At 51.0% G+C, this 18,191-nt stretch overlaps 2 protein-coding genes across 3 annotated transcripts; one reads left to right on the forward strand and one right to left on the reverse strand.

The window, feature by feature from the left end:
* The first annotated feature begins 854 nt into the window (after positions 1 to 854).
* Positions 855 to 11,627, forward strand: ddx43 (DEAD (Asp-Glu-Ala-Asp) box polypeptide 43). Of its 2 annotated transcripts, none has more exons than XM_029251474.1 (17): positions 855 to 1,146; positions 2,040 to 2,095; positions 2,210 to 2,345; positions 2,443 to 2,577; positions 2,794 to 2,875; positions 3,761 to 3,917; positions 4,354 to 4,472; positions 4,573 to 4,683; positions 4,863 to 5,004; positions 5,098 to 5,198; positions 5,291 to 5,378; positions 5,471 to 5,598; positions 10,345 to 10,454; positions 10,613 to 10,751; positions 10,869 to 10,956; positions 11,044 to 11,242; positions 11,330 to 11,627. In XM_029251474.1, the coding sequence occupies exons 1-16, from the start codon at positions 939 to 941 to the stop codon at positions 11,209 to 11,211; spliced, it is 1,968 nt and encodes a 655-aa protein (XP_029107307.1). In that variant the 5' UTR covers positions 855 to 938; the 3' UTR covers positions 11,212 to 11,242; positions 11,330 to 11,627. The 2 variants fall into 2 exon arrangements, with proteins under 2 accessions (XP_029107307.1, XP_018595798.2); XM_018740282.2 differs by having other exon boundaries at positions 1,064 to 1,201.
* Positions 11,628 to 11,821: 194 nt separating this feature from the next.
* cgasa (cyclic GMP-AMP synthase a) lies at positions 11,822 to 17,117 on the reverse strand. The gene is made up of 5 exons (XM_018740283.2): positions 16,417 to 17,117; positions 16,091 to 16,313; positions 13,802 to 14,068; positions 12,900 to 12,999; positions 11,822 to 12,579 (listed from the first exon to the last, which is right to left on the reverse strand). Exons 1-5 carry the CDS (start codon positions 16,996 to 16,998, stop codon positions 12,231 to 12,233), a joined length of 1,521 nt encoding a protein of 506 aa, XP_018595799.1. The 5' UTR covers positions 16,999 to 17,117; the 3' UTR covers positions 11,822 to 12,230.
* Positions 17,118 to 18,191: the final 1,074 nt, after the last annotated feature.

Below are 18,191 nucleotides of genomic sequence, written 5' to 3' on the forward strand. Positions count from 1 at the left end.
GAAAGTACAGGGTAATTATTTCAGTTCAATTCATCTTCAGTGCCAGTATATCATATAAGTGTAACCAAATTGAATTACTGCGACACAAATGGCGAGAAGCAACAGTGACAAATAAGACTATGCAGTGCTGATATTTACAATACATAAATATACTCAGCATATTCATATTAATTAAAATTTGCATCAATAACCCAAGGCAAAGAAGGATCCTTGTGAATGCAGACAGGGGGGTGTGGTGGCGCAGTGGGTTGGACCGCAGTCCTGCTCTCCGGTGGGTCTGGGGTTCAAGTCCCGCTTGGGGTGCCTTGCGGCGGACTGGCGTCCCGTCCTGGGTGTGTCCCCTTTCTCCTCCGGCCTTACGCCCTGTGTTGCTGGGTAGGCTCCAGTTCCCCGTGACCCCGTAAGGGACAAGCGGTTCTGAAGATGTGTGTGTGTGTGTGTGTGTGAATGCAGAGATTCCATGAGCATGACTCATGAGAAGATATATCATTTTTGTGGGTGTTTTGCAGCATTCAGGTACAACATAACGAACATTTCAAAGCCGAAACATTCTCACTTAGTTCCCAAATGAAACATCAATATGTGTCAATCTGACACTTGACATTTTCTCTTTTCTCGCCCATTATTTACATTAAATTAATCGCATAAGGTGACGCATAACGTCACCACACCTGGGCCGAGGGGGGTCAGAGTAACCGGAAACAGAAACAATGAAAGAGGAGGAGTCTGTGAAAACAAAGGTCAACGGGGAGGAGTCTTTAGCCCCAAAAAAGGAAAAGGGTCAAAGGGGCGGGGCTTTGGCCACAAAAAAAAAAAAAAAAAAAAAAAAAAAAAGGGGAAAAGGGGCGGGGATTCTCGTGCGACGGGATACGCGAGTCGGATGGTCGGTCTGGCTGCGGACGAGAGCGCTGAGCTGTTGTGTACTGATAGTAATATTAATGTCTGACTGGGAGGAGGAGTACGAGGCCGATGGCGCTCCCCCCAAAACGGCACCCGGCCGGAGCTCCACGCTCCCTGGGCCGGGCAGCGGCTCCTTCTCGGCGGCCGCCGGGACCGTTTCCAAGGCGGGCTGGAGAGTCGGGAGGCCGGAGCCGCGGGCAGCGCTGCGCTTCTCGGTGGACAGAGCGGCGGTCGGGGCGGTTATCGGTGGGGGAGACGGCAAACAGAGACAGACACGCAGCAAATACACGAAGGAACTGAAGTAATTTAGTAAAACACGAAATACACGAAGCACCAGACAGAAGTGCCCTAATATACCGAGTAAACGAGTAAAACAGCAGCACAAATTACACAAGTACTACTAGTCTAGTGTGTGTACAAGTGGTACTGAACACACTGTGTAAAGTATAATGATGCGACGGATGCTGGTCCGTCTTGTGTCCAAAATGTACGTATTTTAGCTCCTGTTGGAGGGAAATGGCCAAACGAAAAGGTGTAAATACAAATCCTGAGCGAGAGAAAGTTCGTGATGGAGTCGTCTCCATGATTCATGTTGGGTATAAGATTTGTCAAGTAGTGTTTTATTGCAAAAACAAAGTCAGTTTTTTTTTTTTTTAAAGAAACCGCATTTCATAATAAAACAATCAAGCTCAAGATTTGCGCGAACAAATAACGAATCGACTGAACGTGAAGCTCGCGAAAAAGGGCGCGAAGTTTACGCGCGCAATATGGCGGCGCTGCGGCGAGTCCGGCGGTACGGTGGAAAGTTCTGGAAACGCCTGTGGTTTGAGGCGCTCCCTCCTACAGAGGCCTTCTGGACATTTCCCTGCTCCGTTTGTGTCCGCTGACCTCTTGCAGTCTGTCGGCCACTGTGACCTTTTCCACATTTGTCGCCTTAGATTGGTCACGTGATTCTTCTGTAGCGCCGCTTTCTGTAGCTAACAGGATTTGTGGAGCGATCCCATCCACGCACCTCTGCGCTCTGCTTCACTCGATGGTGCTCGCACACCCCCGTCCCCCAGCAGTGTGTTCTTGAAGGTACACGATATTGTTTAGCTGCAAGTCGGGTTGGGCCTAATGCCTCGTTTCCTTCGGAGCAGGCCGTGGAGGGGCGACTGTCCGGGAGCTCGAGGCGAACAGCGGGGCGCGAATTAAGGCAAGTGTCAAACCGGTGGGGGGGGGGCTCTGTGGTACGGACGAAGGTGTGCTCCTTCCCTGCTGGGTTCCTGCACCACCTGGAACACGTGCGGTGGGTTTTGTTTCTCTGTAGGTCAGCCGTGGAGAGTACGGAGGGGAGGTTCGGGTGTATGGCACCGAGGACGTTCAGAAGAGGGCCAGGGAAATGATCGAGGCTTTAATTTCCCGGAGCGCGGGAGACGAGCGTGACCGCCGCATCCCCAGACCCAGTAGGTGATGGCGGTGACGCTGTCTATTTAGATGCACCGTCAACCGTGGTGCCCTCTGCTGTCGCCTGCAGCCGCGTAATGAGCCGCTGCTCCTCAGGGTCTGGAGGTGAAGAGTGGGATTCCTGCTGGCCCTCGACAGCCTTACAGAGCCCCACCCAGCCTGCCCCACCTCCCATTGACTGGGCTTCCATCCGCAGAAACCTCCACACGTACGAAGCCATCAAGTGGAAGGGTGAGAGCAAATCCCTCTTCTGTAAGGGCTGCCGCTGAAGATGTTCAAACGTGTGTTGAAGCCTTGCTGGAAAGGAACTGGTTGCTCAAGTTGTGAATGTTTGAGTTTCTGCAGATCACAGGTGTTCTGAACTTGCTTTGCAGAAAACCGTGCTTCTCGTTCCGTTGTCTTAACATCTCATTACGTAGTTCTTCTGCTTTTTTTTGGTTTCGTCAGGTCTCCCTCTGATAAAAAAGGACTTTTATGTGGAGGATGAGTGTGTTGCTGCTTGTAGTGCTGAAGAGGTGAAGAACTGGAGGTGAGGAAATTCAGGTCTCTATTATTTAATATCTTGGGGAGGGGGCGCTTACAGGTACCTGCAGTAACCTGTTGTTTGCCCCCCCCCCCCCCCGATGTGGTGGGATGACCTCTGTGTCCCTCGGAATAACTGAATCCTTCCGTCATGGAAGAAGGGTCTGGAACCCATCTCTTTAAGAGCCCTTGATCTCCTGACAGTTCCATCAATGAGTCCAACACAGTCTATGATTATCTATGTACTTGTGATTTACATTTATTCAATTAGCAGAAGCTTTTCTCCAAAGCAACATACATCTTGTAGAAAATAAAATTTGTGCATTACATTAGGCGAGAGAATGTAACCAGCAACAGAGTGATGTCAGATGCTCAAGCTTGAAGCTGTGTTCATAGTCCTGTGTCTGTGTCAAAAGATCTCTCATCATATACCTTTGTTTACTCTTAGTTTTATGTTACTGTGGAGAAAGGTGTAAAATGAACAAATGAAACCTTGGGAATTCAGTGTACTGAGCAGTTTGAGGAACATTTGCCCGTTATGTCCACCAGGTGCCGCACTTTCATTTCCATTTTAATGTACTGTACAGCAGTGGCAATGTCTGATATTGAGAAGAGAAACAGAAGGTTTTAATTTATCAAATATGATTGTTTTGTGTGTGTGTATTTTTATACATCCAGTTTAAATGCTGTTTGTTGCTGATCTGATCATCCCTTGGTGTCATTGACCTGCCTTCTTGTCACTGCCTGTGACTCATCGCTGTGTCATCTGGGTGGTCACTTGTCTGATTGGCTGCCTGCTAATTTTGCTTTTGAGTTTTGGGTCTGATTTCCTGATGTGAAGCAGTTTACTTGCTGCACCCAGTCATGCAAATTTCACCGATTCTCCTCCCAGGAAGGAGAACAACAACATCTTTGTGGATGACCTACGGGAGCAGACCAAACGGCCTATTCCCAACCCGGTGCGCACATTTAAAGAAGCCTTCAGAGCCTTCCCTGGCATTGTGGAAAACATCTTGCAGGTTGGCTTTGCCAAACCCACGCCCATCCAGGTACACTTTCTGTCGCTCTCCCCCCCCCCCCGCCATTAAGATGACTGCATGGTTGAGGCACAAGGGTCATCAGGTAAAATGTTGGTTTGGAAGGTGCAGTGAAGGGACCCAATGTCATTGGTTCTTGTAGACTTTGGGTAATACCATTAATGCTGCATTCATATCCTGTGGGGGAGTGAGGGTTTACCTCCAGCCACTTCCTTCCCTAGATGTGAAACACAGCTTCTTTCCTGAAGCTGTTATGAGTCACCACACATTGGTTGTTTCCGTCCAATGGCACGTTGTTTTGGTGGCACCCTGGGCTCCCTGCTTCCCCTGAACTCCTCTCCAAAACAGAGTTTGGGCAGTGTGTCAGCTCTTCTTGTCGCAACGCATATTAAATGGCAGAGATGTGTGTGATGCTTGGTGAACTTTTTTTTTTTTTTTTGTGTCACAGTCCCAGGCATGGCCCATTCTGCTGAAGGGCTTTGACCTCATTGGGATTGCGCAGACCGGTACCGGAAAGACCTTGGCCTACCTCCTGCCTGGCTTCATCCATATGGACCAGCAGCCTGTGTAGGTGCTTAATGAGGAGCATGTGTATGTGCCCAAGAAGTGGCCTGTGGTGTGATAATGTGTGCGGGTGTGTCTGTCTGCTCGCATGCGCTGACTTCAGGCCTCGAGAGAAGCAGGGTGGACCTGGCATGCTGGTTCTCACCCCTACTCGTGAGCTTGCCCTACAGATTGAGGAAGAGTGCAACAAGTACAGATTCAAGGGCTTTAAGAGGTACCAAGTTCTGACTCTGGCCACGCCCACCTCATAGTTGTAATGTCGGTGGAACCACATTTATGCCACAGTTGTATTTCTGGCTTTTGCTGCACCTGTTATTTTTTTGCACTTTATTGTTTTGACACTACTTCTGGCCACACCCTTGCATACCCGTCTGCCCTGTCTCCTGCCTCCAGTGTCTGCATCTATGGGGGAGGGGACCGTAAAGCACAGATCAACAGGGTGACCCGTGGTGTGGACGTGGTCATTGCCACTCCGGGCCGGCTTAACGACCTGCAGATGAATGAACACCTGAGCCTGCGCTTTGTAACGTACCTGGTCAGCGGGTGGGGGGGTGTGATGGCTAGTCTGCAGTCCAGGTGCTAGCTTTGGTGTCACAGCGGTCCCGAGCAACACGTGTGCCCTTCACAGGTCCTGGATGAGGCCGACCGCATGCTGGATATGGGCTTCGAACCGCAAATCATGAAGATTCTCCTGGACATCCGGCCGGACAGACAGACCGTCATGACGAGGTGCCTTGTTGAGCGCTGGCTTTGTCTGCAGTGCTTCCTGCTTGTCCCACATCATCCCATGTCCTTTTCCCTCTCCTTGTCTGTACCTGCAGCGCCACCTGGCCCCCAGCAGTTCGACGTCTGGCAAAGTCCTACCTGAAAGATGCGATGATGGTTTATGTTGGCACCCTGGACCTGGCGGTGAGTGAGTGGGTGGAAGGGGGTCCCATTTGCCGGCAGTGCAGCGTGAGGCTCTTGCTCTCACATTTTCTCTCTCTCTTTCTGACCAAAAGGCTGTGACTACAGTGCAGCAGGCAGTCCTTGTAGTCCATGAGGAGGAGAAAAAGTCCTACCTGTTTGACTTTATCCAGAACATGGAGCCTGAAGACAAAGTTCTTGTCTTTGTGGGCAGGAAGATCGTGTGAGTATCAGACTAGAGCATGTGCTGCTCTGACTCATGGTTTCTGTAGCATGGCTGTGGTATTCATCTCGATGTTCTCTGGCGTGCACACGCATGCACACAGAGTGCAGAGAGGTACCTTTACATTTATTTATTTAGCAGATGCTTTTCTCCAAAGTGACTTCCAACAAACTTTATGTAGTGTTATTAGCCCACACACCTTATTCACCAAGGTCACTTACACTGCCAGATAAACTATTTACAATGGGTCACTCATCCATACATCAGTGGAATACACTGTGTCATTCACATTTTATGGGTGAACCTGAACTTGCGTCTCACTGCAGTGTGTTGGTGTCATGTCTGAGCAGGTTTCCTCACTGCAGCCTATAAGCTCCACTATTCGCTAACCGTCCAGCTGGACCTGGTCTATGTCTCAGTCTCGGTTCCACCACGTTCACAGCATCCTTGGAAGGGTTTAGTTTCTCTCTCCCTAAACTTCTTTATCTTCCTGGCAGCTCTCTCCGTTGTGGGAACTCGTGGCTGTAATGTGCGCTGTGCGCTTGGCAGCCCAACTTGGATGGAGCCCAGACTCGAACCCGTGTTTATCTCATACTGTGCGAAACAGATCGCAGAAGCCCAGTGAAGCCTTTTTATATTAACTCTCAAAAATGAGTTAATGTACCTATGTCCACAACAGCTTCATTGTGTGATTAGATTTTGTTTGTTAAAATATACTATTTTAGTATCCATCCATCCATCCATCTTCCTCCGCTTTATCCGGGGCCGGGTCGCGGGGGCAGCAGTCCGAGCAGAGTACTCCAGACTTCCCTCTCCCCGCACACCTCCTCCAGTTCCTCTGGGGGAACCCCAAGGCGTTCCCAGGCCAGCCGGGAGACATAGTCTCTCCAACGTGTCCTGGGTCTGCCCCGAGGCCTCCTCCCAGTGGGGCAAGCCCGGAACACCTCCCCAGGGAGGCGTCCAGGAGGCATCCGGAACAGATGCCCGAGCCACCTCAACTGGCTCCTCTCGATGCGGAGGAGCAGCGGCTCTACTCCGAGCTCCTCCCGGGTGACTGAGCTCCTCACCCTATCCCTAAGGGTGCGCCCAGCCACTCTGCGGAGGAAACTCATTTCTGCCGCTTGTATCCGCGATCTCATTCTTTCGGTCATGATCCAGAGTTCATGACCATAGGTGAGGGTAGGAACGTAGATCGACCGGTAAATTGAGAGCTTCGCCTTACGACTCAGCTCCCTCTTCACCACAACAGACCGGTACAATGACCGCATTACTGCGGACGCCGCACCGATCCGCCTGTCAACCTGCCGCTCCATTTTTCCCTCACTCGTGAACGAGACCCCGAGATACTTAAACTCCTCCACTTGAGGGAGCAACTCCCCCCTAACCCGGAGGGAGCAATCCACCTTTTTCCGACTGAGAACCATGGCCTCGGATTTGGAGGTGCTGATTCTCATCCCCGCCGCTTCGCACTCGGCTGCAAACCTCCCCAGTGCACGCTGCAAGTCTTGATTCGATGAAGCCAACAGGACCACATCGTCCGCAAAAAGCAGAGACGAGATCTCGCGGCCACCAAAGCAGACACCCTCCGTTCCCTGACTGCACCTAGAAATTCTGTCCATAAAGATAATGAACAGAATCGGTGACAAAGGGCAGCCCTGGCGGAGTCCAACATGCACCGGGAAAAGGTCTGACTTACTGCCGGCAATGCGAACCAAGCTCCTGCTCCGGTCATACAGGGAACGAACAGCCCGTAGCAACGAGCCCCGAACCCCATAATCCCGAAGTACCCCCCACAGGATGCCACGAGGGACACGGTCGAATGCCTTCTTCAGGTCCACAAAACACATATGGACTGGTTGGGCAAACTCCCACGAACCCTCCAGCACCCTAGTGAGGGTATAGAGCTGGTCCAGTGTTCCACGGCCAGGGCGAAAACCGCATTGCTCCTCCTGGATCCGAGGTTCGACTATCGGTCGGATTCTCCTTTCCAGTACCCTGGCATAGACTTTCCCAGGGAGGCTAAGGAGTGTGATCCCCCTGTAGTTGGAACACAATCTCCGGTCCCCCTTCTTAAAAAGAGGGACCACCACCCCGGTCTGCCAGTCCAGAGGCACCGTTCCCGAACTCCACGCGATGCTGCAGAGGCGTGTCAGCCAAGACAGCCCCACAACATCCAGAGACTTGAGAAACTCGGGGCGGATCTCATCCACCCCCGGAGCCTTGCCACCGAGGAGTTTTTTGACTACCTCAGCAACTTCAGCCAGGGTAATGGACGAGTCCCCCTCCGAGTCCCCAGCCTCAGCTTCCTCTACGGAAGGCGTGTCGGAGGGATTGAGGAGATCCTCAAAGTACTCCTTCCACCGCCCGAGAACATCCTCAGCTGAGGTCAGCAGCGCACCACTTCCACTGTAAACAGTGTTCGTGGAACACCGCTTCCCCCCTCTGAGTCGCCGGACGGTTTGCCAGAATCTCTTTGAGGCCGACCGAAAGTCTTCCTCCATGGCCTCACCGAACTCCTCCCAAGCCCGAGTTTTTGCCGCGGCGACTGCCAGAGCCGCGCTCCGTTTGGCCCGTCGGTACCTGTCAGCTGTTTCAGGAGTCCCATGAGCCAACCAGGCCCGATAGAACTCCTTCTTCAGCTTGACGGCATCCCTTACTTCCGGTGTCCACCACCGTGTTCGGGGATTGCCGCCGCGACAGGCACCGGAGACCTTACGGCCGCAGCTCCGAACCGCCGCACCGACAATGGAGGAGCGGAACATAGTCCATTCGGACTCAATGTCCCCCACCTCCCTCGGGACCTGGTTGAAGCTCTGTCGGAGGTGGGAGTTGAAGACCTCTCTGACAGGGGCCTCCGCCAAACGTTCCCAACAGACCCTCACTATGCGTTTGGGCCTGCCAGGTCTGTCCAGCTTTTTCCCCCGCCATCGAATCCAACTCACCACCAGGTGGTGATCAGTTGACAGCTCAGCCCCTCTCTTCACCCGAGAGTCGTTCAGAAGAAACGACTACAAAGTCGATCATCGACCTCCGACCTAGGGTGTCCTGGTGCCAAGTGCACTGGTGGACACCCTTATGCATGAACATGGTGTTCGTTATGGATAAACCGCGACTAGCACAGAAATCCAATAACAACTCACCACTCGGGTTCAGATCAGGGAGGCCGTTCCTCCCAATCACGCCCCTCCAGGTATCACTGTCGCTGCCCACGTGGGTGTTAAAGTCCCCCAGTAGAACGACAGAGTCCCCAGTGGGAGCGCTTTCCAGCACGCCCCCCAAGGACTCTAAAAAGGCCGGGTACTCTACACTGCCGCTAGGCGCATAAGCACAAACGACAGTGAGAGACCGTTCCCTGACCCGAAGGCGTAGGGAGATGACCCTCTCATTCACCGGGGTAGACTCCAACACATGGCGGCTGAACTGGGGGGCTATTAATAAGCCCACACCAGCCCGCCGCCTCTCACCTTGGGCAACGCCAGAATAGTGGAGAGTCCACCCTCGATCGAGTAGAGTGGTTCCAGAACCCAAGCTGTGAGTGGAAGTGAGCCCGACTATATCTAGACGGTATCTCTCAACTTCCCGCACCAGCTCAGGCTCCTTCCCCGCCAGTGAGGTGACATTCCAAGTCCCAAAAACCAGAGTTGGCGCCCGAGGTTTGGGTCGGCCGGGCACTCGGCCCCGACCACCGCCCAACTCACAATGCACCGGCCCCTTACGGTTTCTCCGGCAGGTGGTGAGCCCACCGAAGAGCGGCTCCACGTTATGGCTTCGGGCTGAGCCCGGCCAGGCCCCGTGGGCATAGACCTGGCCACCAGGCGCTCGCATGCGAGCCCCCCCCCCCAGGCCTGGCTCCAGGGTGGGGCCCCGGTGACCCCATACCGGGCGGGGTAAACGGACGCCTTGCTTTTTCCTTCATAAGGGGTTTTTGAACCGCGCTTTGTCTCGTCTGTCATCCAGGACCTGTCTGCCATGGGAGACCCTACCAGGGGCATGTAGCCCCAGACAACATAGCTCCTGGACTCATTCAGGCACTCAAACCCCTCCACCACGATAAGGTGGCGGTTCACGGAGGAGCTATTTTAGTATATTATAATAAAATATTTTATAAAATACATTTATTATTGAAGTAATTGTAAGATATTCACATTGATTAAACAATTTGCATAACAGTAATTTTTACTGTATCAATTTAGGGTAATTGCCTTGATCAAGGGCACTGCAGTGGGACTGGGGGTATTCGAATCCAGGCAACAGCTCCAAGCACAACTAACATAATGTAGCAGCACACGGACAGCCCATTCCGGTGAGGCTTCCTGACGCCCCGGTGGGTTCCTGGTTCCTGTCCTGCACCGCACCGGTGTTACCTGAGACAGGTGTTGCACCACAGCATTTCAGCACCTCAGAGATGTGAGGGTACCAGAAAGGAAAAGATTAAGAGCCGCTGCCCGGTTTGCAGTCACACACCTGTTGGTGGGCCGTGTCCCTTGCACCTCCTGCTATGTGACACCTTGTCATGTGTCAGTTATTAATGACAAAAATGTCCTTCACCAGAGAGTGTTCAGAAGCAGCTTACAGTGTTTGATTTATGCAGCGGAGTATTTTTACTGGAGTAATTCAGGGCCTGTACTGATCACAGGACTGGGTAAATCAGTGTCAAAATTATGTACATCGCCTTGGAGACAAATACGAATATAGGTTAGCAATTTTAAAAAAAGATTTCTGCTCCCCCATCCCCTTCCACCCTAGAGTGGACGACCTGTCCAGTGACCTGTGTCTGCAGGGCGTCCCGGTGCAGTCGCTGCATGGAGACCGCGAGCAGAGTGACCGCGAGGAGGCACTACAGGACTTCAGAGACGGTCAGTGTGTGTGTTTGCGGTGCTGTCCCTCTGCCCTGCTTCTTCCTCTCTTAAAACTTTTATGTCCTCAACATCTTGCCAGCATCAGTTGTGTGCCTGTTGTGCATGCGAGAGAGCGAGCCCGAGCTGATTGCTGTGTGCCCCTGTGGAACCCCCAGGTCACGTGCGGATCCTCATTGCCACCGACTTGGCGTCTCGGGGCCTCGATGTGCACGATGTCACTCATGTGTTCAACTACGATTTTCCCCGCAATGTTGAGGAGTACGTGCACCGTGTAGGGCGGACAGGACGGGCCGGGTGAGGGGTCCGAGTCGCCTTTTATACGCAGAGCAGAAGATGCTGTGGGACGATGGAGGATTGTGGGAAATAGTTCCTGACATTGGGGACATATTTGTGTTGTGGTGGGCCTCGCAGGCGCTCCGGCTGCTCTGTGACCCTGGTGAGCAGGAGCGACTGGAAACATGCGTCTGAGCTCATCGACATCCTGGAGAGAGCCGGACAGGTGGGGTGCTGGGGGATACCAATGACACTATTTGTTCCACGTGATCTGCTGTGTGGTGCTTCCTGTCTGTGTCCCACTTACTGGCAGCCGGTGCCCGAGGACCTGCTGTTCATGGCCGAGCGCTACAGAAAACACCAGATGGAGCGTGAGGGGGATGTAGCCCCGTGCTTGGGATGGGGTGCCAGAAGGAGCAGGCCCCTGCGGGCTGCCAGAGGGCATGCCGGCCGTAACGGAAACTCTTCCTGCAGCTTCTGATGCATCTGCACACACCTGCGCCATCTCACAGGTATGCATCTGTCCTCTGAGCCTGGACAGGGTCTGACAACTGGCAAGGGAGAACATATGCTGATGGGTCTTTTTTCTGTGCGCGCAGAGAGAAGAGACCATCCAGAGGGTCACCTGTTGGCATTCCCTCATTCCTCTTTCAAATAAACATTGTTTTCTCTTGTGCTGGAAATGAATTCCCACATACTGAGGTTGAGTCGGTTTGGAGATGGGAGGTAACTGACACAGGACATGGTGGATATTCCACTTCCTGCTTCCACAAATTCAAACATCCCTTTTTTTTTTTTCCCTCCCTTTGTTCACGCTATTGAACTGTTAAAGGGATAAGTGTGTTGCGATGGAGAAAATAAACCTACAGATCTTTTATGGTGATGTTTTAATTACATTTATTTAGGGGATGGCCCCCCCCCCCCCCCCCAAAGTGACTTCCAATGAACTTTACCCTAGTTATCAGCCCACACACTTCAGTCACCAGTACTGCTAGACACACAATGGGTCACTAATCCATACATCAGTGGAACACACACTCTGTCACTCACACCCTATGGGGGAACCTGAACAGTGTCTTTGGAGTGTGGGTGGAAACCCCCACAGACGGGGGAGAACATGCAAACTCCACACAGCCTGAGTGGGGATCGAGCCCACCTCTTGCACCACCCAGGCACTGTGAGCCAGCGGTACTATTCACCACACTGCCCACATTGACTTAGTTTGAATTTTGACTTTGTTTTTATATATATATAATATATATATAAAAGCACCTCTAACAGTGGTTTTCACCACAGTAAAATGTTTGAGTACCATAATAAAAGCAGATTTACAATAACATAGAAGAGCAAAGTGGAACAGCCAAGGATCAGATATTAGAGGAAAGGACAGGGAAGCTGATGACTAGTGATGGAGGTGGAGGGAGAGCAGCTGGAGTTCAGCAGCCTGGATTTAAAGGGGATAAAGAGAAGTGCTCAGTGGGTTAGATGTTCAACTGGGAGTTACTGGGAAGAGCCGCTGAAGATAGGGAAGCCATTGTTACGCTGCTCTGCGATGAAGTCAGCCAGGTGTTCACAGCTTCTCCGACTGTAACCGGAGGCTAGGAGGTTGTGCGAGGGGATAAAGAAGTTGGGGAGGCTGCCGCTCTTCAGGTACTTCTCAAAGTCTTCAAGCAGCATTTGGAAGCAGTGGCTCAAGTTTGCTGTGGCCCAGTAGTTGTCGTCCACCCTGCTGGAGCATGCGTGCAAGAGCACCGTCTTGGCCAGGTAGGAGCTGAATTCCGACAGTTCCTTCTGGTGTCTCTCCTTCAGTGTGTGCAGGAGGTGTTTCAGCAGCTTCAGGCAGGCCTTCCTGGTGGGAGCAACATAGCGAGAGCAGCATCATGGAGGGCCACCCAGGATGGTGCTGAACAAGGTACTGGTAACACATCACCGTTAAGATGGATAAAATTAAATGATCAGGAATGCCTGGTAGAATAGTGGATAGAGCTTCTGCCTTTGGACCCGAAGGTCGCAGGTTTGATTCAAACCTCCAGCTGCAGTACCCTTGAGCAAGGTACTTGCTTTAAATTGCTCCAGGAAAATTACCCAGTTGTATCAATGGGTAGACTTGTAAGTCGCTTTGGAGAAAAGTCAGATAAATGTGAATGTGTAGCAACACGGCACTTGTACCTGCAGCACTGCACCCCCTGCTTCTCACAGCACGTCTTGACTTTGCCGTGGTTCTTCAGGATGTCCTTCTCCACATGTGAGAAGGAGATGCGCCAGGCATCTGTAGAGAAGCAACACACTGAATGGGGGTTGGTATAACATAGATCACACCCCAGTCAGTCACATAAAAGGTCCCACTTCAAAAGCTTGTGATGATGGATGTATTTTTCTTACAACTACAACTTTTATTGGTGCAAGTTGTAGAAATGGTGACAGGTTAGGGACTAGCACATGGAACAGCTGCACTCTGGCAGGGCAACACACCCTCCTACCACCTTGAAAGGTTTAGATACTGGGAGGTGGGGGACATTGTTCCTCCTCCTTTGAGGTGCCACAAACAAGGCCACCACCACAAGCCACAGTCATATAAACAGTTTTAATAACACATTTTCACACTAGTGTAAATGAAGCAGTGATCTCACAATCCAAAGGAGATTGTGTGGCCATTGATATAGTTATTGGTAATAAAGGAATGAATGAAAACACATTACAACTTATGTTGCTGTTAATGTCATGCATAAGATACTGTTGATTTTAATTATAGCTGACATGTTTACATCTGGGTATTGATATTTTCCCCATAAGAAACAATTTTTGATTTCCTCACTTCAAGGATTTGCCAAATATAGTGTGTGTGTGTGTGTGTGTGTGTGTGTGTGTGTGTGTGTGTGAGTGAGATGAACTGGAAGTTCCACAACTTCCTTTTTCTTCAGCTTCTGTCCACATGATGCAGAATAAGTAAAATTACTTATGAGCAGGTTTTCATTACCCCCTGCACACATTTAACACTGTCCTGTTTGGTTGTAATAAGTACTATCTTCCTGGCTTGGGTAATCTGTGAAAGTGTGTGTAACTTTACTCACCTTTAGCTAGGACTCCTTCCTTTGCTTCATTTCCTTTACCCTCATACTTTGGCACAAGATAGAAAGGTTTGAACTTGAAGTCTCTCTTGACCTTAGACCCAAGCCATTTTTCAATTTTACAGCCATCCTTGGTGAAGCTGGGCCAGCTGGAGCTGTGGACCTCCAGGCCCAACACAATGTCCAGCGAGATGGGGAACTCCATGTCTGACTTCATTATCTGGAGGGTCACAGCAGGACAGCCCTTCTTCTTGCGCTTAACCTCCACATCTTAAGCAGAACAGCAAAAAGTGAGTCTTCTATGCAGCGCAACACTGAGATAAAATCCCATTTGGACAACAAGCACCAGGGCAGCTTGTGTTTAAGTGCAGCATGAGAAATGAAGCAGCTACCCAGGAAGGTTTGTCATTTTAAATATTTTAAGATGTGGTTTACAATTTACATTTGTTTAGCAGATGCTTTTCTCCAAAACGACTTCCAATGAACTCTATGTAGTGTTATTAGCCCACACACCTTATTCACCAAGGTGACTTACACGGTTAGATACATTACTTACACTGGGTCACTCGTCCACACATCAGTGGAACACACACTATGGGGGAACCTGAACAGCATGTCTCTGGACTGTAGGAGGAAACCCACGCAGACACAGGAAGAACATGCAAGCTCCGCAGAGATTGAACCCACATCCTCTCACACCACCCAGATGCGGCAAGAGAGCAGCGCTCCTTGCTGTGTCACCGGGCCACTCCGTGTTAACATGGAATAAGGGCCCAGATTTGCACAAAGATTAGAGAACTTTTGACTAAAGCTTTTGTACTGGGGTGAGGGAGTCATCAGTCGAAAAACTGTTGAAGCTCTCACATATAATTAACAAATGTCGGTGACTCACTGATTTCCAGTCTACAATGGAGCAGCCATCCCACCACATTTGGAGTAGCGTTGGAGCACAATGTTCTGGGGCTGCCTTATTGCTCATGTGCTTCCTCCTGTTTTCCTGCTGACTTTGAGAACTGATATTCAATCATAAGTGATGGTCTTTGTTTCATTTACATTTAAATTTATACAGTTATGTAGCAAATGCAGATTTCTTCAAAGCAGTGTACAACTCGGTAAACAGAGTAAACAAACTTACTCACTGGTTATTGACTTTACTGTTTTATCATTATCCCTTCAGGTCAATGTGTGCAGGAGTCAAAAACTTGTCAGTAGTTGCATCCCCACACTTTTTTTTTTTTTTTTTTTTTTTTAAAAAAATCCAGGAGTAAAGAAGTTTTAAAGTATTGAAAGCAAGGAATCCCTTCTCTGTCAGTCTAAAACTTGAAGTGGTAAAATGCATACAGTTGTCTTGATAGGCAACAACATTATGAATGTCTATAATTTACTGATTGGATTTCCTGTGTATTTACTGCAAAAGATGCTTTACGGATGGTGCTGCAGAGGGGGTCCACCAGTAATTACAGCAACTACACTGATTTTCCTTCTGAGGTAGTCTGAGTAAATTATTGATAACCACTTATTGAATGAAGAGTTGCAGTTATGATCATATAACCTTTCAGAAGTCACCTCTGAAAAGTTTAACACTGGTAGAGAAGAGACAAAAGTTACACGCTGACTACTGCTTTTGACTCTAGAATCACTTGTCTGCATCCAAATCTCTCCCTCTGATGTAACTGATGGGGTGTATGTTGCTTTGGAGAAAAGCATTTCATAAATGTATAATGACAAGATCAAAACAATTTACTATAAATACCCACATCTAAAAACAGACCAGTGCAACATTACTTTCATTTTCTATCAGCATGTAAAAAGTGCAATAGTTAAAACAATTGATCCATTATAACTTCGTGCGCATTGCAGGGTCCTGGTGGTCCAGAGTCTGTCCTGAGCAGGAAGGATGTGAGGCAAGGTACCCAGTGGACAGGGTCTGAGTCTATGACACCCTATGGCACACATTTATACATAAAACTACAGCCGATTTATTCTCCAGCGCTCCGATGTTCCGGACTTTGCTTTCAACCATATTTTCTCCGCGTTTAAAAGGAAAAACGGGTAAGGCTTTTATGGCTGAGGAATGTATACTTTATTTCCCCATTTAAATTATTGAACTTCAGGCGGTGATTGCAGAGTAGCCTACGCCTTTCCAGTTTATTTTTTTTTTCCAGTTTACTTAAACGTGTTCCTCTGACCAGTGAGCACTGGAGAGAAAATAAGTGACCGATCTTTTTGCGGGGGTCTTTACTGTGCCACGCGACTCGGACCCCTCGGACGCTGCGGCGACAACTCACGCACACTCGAGATCCTTCACGGCCACCTTGACGAGCTCCCTGAAGTGGTTCAGCATGTCGCACGCCGATATGGTGCCGTCCTCCTGCACGAACTGGCTGTAAGGTCGCGTCCTCCGCTCCCTGTCCACGTGCGCGCTGCAGAACGCGCTCCCGTCGCCGAACTGCTGCACTCGCGTGCGATACACCGGCACCGCGAACATCACGTCGAACTCGTCGGGCTCGTTGATCTGGGACGGTGTCCTTAGAAGGTTACTGTCTCACCTGGCCCACGATCACCTCCCCCCCCACCCGCCCACCCGCCCACGATCACCTGTCCGTCCGCTCACCCACCTTGACGTTCTCGTAGGCGCTGCCCGTGCGCAACGTCACCATCTGCCTGAAGCACTCCGTCTCCTCCTCCATGAACTTCTCGATCATGTCCACCACCTCGTTGATGGTGGCCGCGGCCTCAGCTCTGTGTTGCTTTTTGATCTTTAGCTTCTCCAGCGTTTCTAGAAGAATCCTGCTGGGGTCTGTCTCCTCTCGTGCAGGCTTTCCTCCAGGGCTCGCTCGGTTCGGCTCGGGCTTCGGTCTCGGCCCCGCACGCGCAGAGGCTCCTCCACCTCCTCCGTCCACCTCCTCTCTTTTCCTCCTGGGTCCGCGCTCCGGCTCCGACGCCGACCCCTTTCCCTTGTGCGCCGTTCGGGGACTCGGGTCCTCTCGGTCCTTAGCGCGTGTCGCAGCCGGACACGCAGGACTCTTGGCTCGCCTCGCGTCTGTGCTCTGGGCTGCACGTGCTCTTCCTCGTCCGGACATTTCAGACGATTCGCCAGTTGACGCAGGAGCGGCGCGCGAAAAGGAAGCGCGAGCCGCCGTGTCGGCGTTGAAAAGGGAGACGTGTGACGTCAGAAGGTTTTCCCAACAAAGTGACATCGAAACTCATCGCGGAGAAGCGCATGTTTGCATCGGCTCGTGTTACACTTGTATCTTCTTTACACTGCTGGATACACCATTTACAATGGGTCACTCATCCATACATCGGGCTGCGGAACACACACACACACACACTATGGGTGAACCTGAACCGCATGTCTTTGGTTGGACTGTGGGAGGAAACCCACGCAGACACGGGCACAAGATGCAAACTCCACACAGACTGCGAGAGGATCGAATTCACATCCTCTCGCAGCACCCAGGCGCCGTGCCGCCGGTCCGCCCGTATACGTAGTGTAGCAGTGTAGTGGGCGCGCCGTCGGTGTAAAATAACAGCTTATTTACCCTTAATTTCGGAAGGAAATCGGCGAATGTGTTTCTGAGCCACAGCCGTTTCACCAGACAGACTTTCGTGTCTTTTCTCCGGTCCAGAACTGCTCCGGAATCCATAGTCTTGCGTTGTCACGGTAATGTGGACCTCTCGCGCCCTCTTGTGTCACGTGCAGTCTTTACATGCTCCACAAATGGGCCTCTATCATTCTTGCTTAGACCCGCTCATTAGCACGATGATCTTCTCGTCCTTCATGAGCATCATATAAAATGTCCTGCCATTGCGCTAAGGGCTCCAGGGACACGTTTCTGGTACACACACACACACACATTTTCAGAACCGCTTGTCCCTTACGGGGTCACGGGGAACCGGAGCCTACCCGGCAACACAGGGCGCAAGGCCGGAGGGGGAAGGGGACACACCCAGGACGGGACGCCAGTCCGCCGCAAGGCACCCCAAGCGGGACTTGAACCCCAGACCCACCGTAGAGCAGGACTGCGGTCCAACCCACTGTCCCCAAAGTCACGTTGCAACAGTATTTGTGAGGCACTTTCCAGCTGTGTCTGAAATTTATAAATGGTTCAAAAGTGGAGGGAAAATGCCCTTCCGGTGCTTTTCCAGACCTCAGCCTGAAGCCACTTGAAACACATTTCAGAGTTAAGCACACACTGCTGACGCCTGCACTGTGCAACAATTTGCGTGCTGGAAAAGGTTCAAAGGTCAAGTGTTTCCCTTGAGTGCAATATGACCTCTGTGTTAATAGCAGGTGAGCGCCCTGTGGTCGTGGGGCGCGCTCTGCGTTGCGTTCACATCGTGGGCGACCGACCGGCCACAGCTGGACAAGTCTCATTTGTAGCACCTC

This window comes from Scleropages formosus, chromosome 4 (genome assembly GCF_900964775.1).
Source record: "Scleropages formosus chromosome 4, fSclFor1.1, whole genome shotgun sequence".
Taxonomy (NCBI): domain Eukaryota; kingdom Metazoa; phylum Chordata; class Actinopteri; order Osteoglossiformes; family Osteoglossidae; genus Scleropages; species Scleropages formosus.

What these genes read in the sequence shown, in the direction of transcription:
- ddx43 (XM_029251474.1), top strand. Translation starts at nt 939, where the DNA reads ATGTCTGACTGGGAGGAGGAGTACGAGGCCGATGGCGCTCCCCCCAAA. An exon ending in AGACAGACCGTCATGACGAG is followed by an intron (nt 5,199 to 5,290) that starts GTGCCTTGTTGA and finishes CTGTACCTGCAG; the next exon opens with CGCCACCTGGCCCCCAGCAG. An exon ending in GGGCGGACAGGACGGGCCGG is followed by an intron (nt 10,752 to 10,868) that starts GTGAGGGGTCCG and finishes TGGGCCTCGCAG; the next exon opens with GCGCTCCGGCTGCTCTGTGA.
- cgasa (XM_018740283.2), bottom strand. Translation starts at nt 16,998, where the DNA reads ATGTCACTTTGTTGGGAAAACCTTCTGACGTCACACGTCTCCCTTTTC. An exon ending in GGCCGTGAAGGATCTCGAGT is followed by an intron (nt 14,069 to 16,090) that starts GTGCGTGAGTTG and finishes GTTCTGCTTAAG; the next exon opens with ATGTGGAGGTTAAGCGCAAG. An exon ending in CAGGGGGTGCAGTGCTGCAG is followed by an intron (nt 12,580 to 12,899) that starts GTACAAGTGCCG and finishes TGCTCCCACCAG; the next exon opens with GAAGGCCTGCCTGAAGCTGC.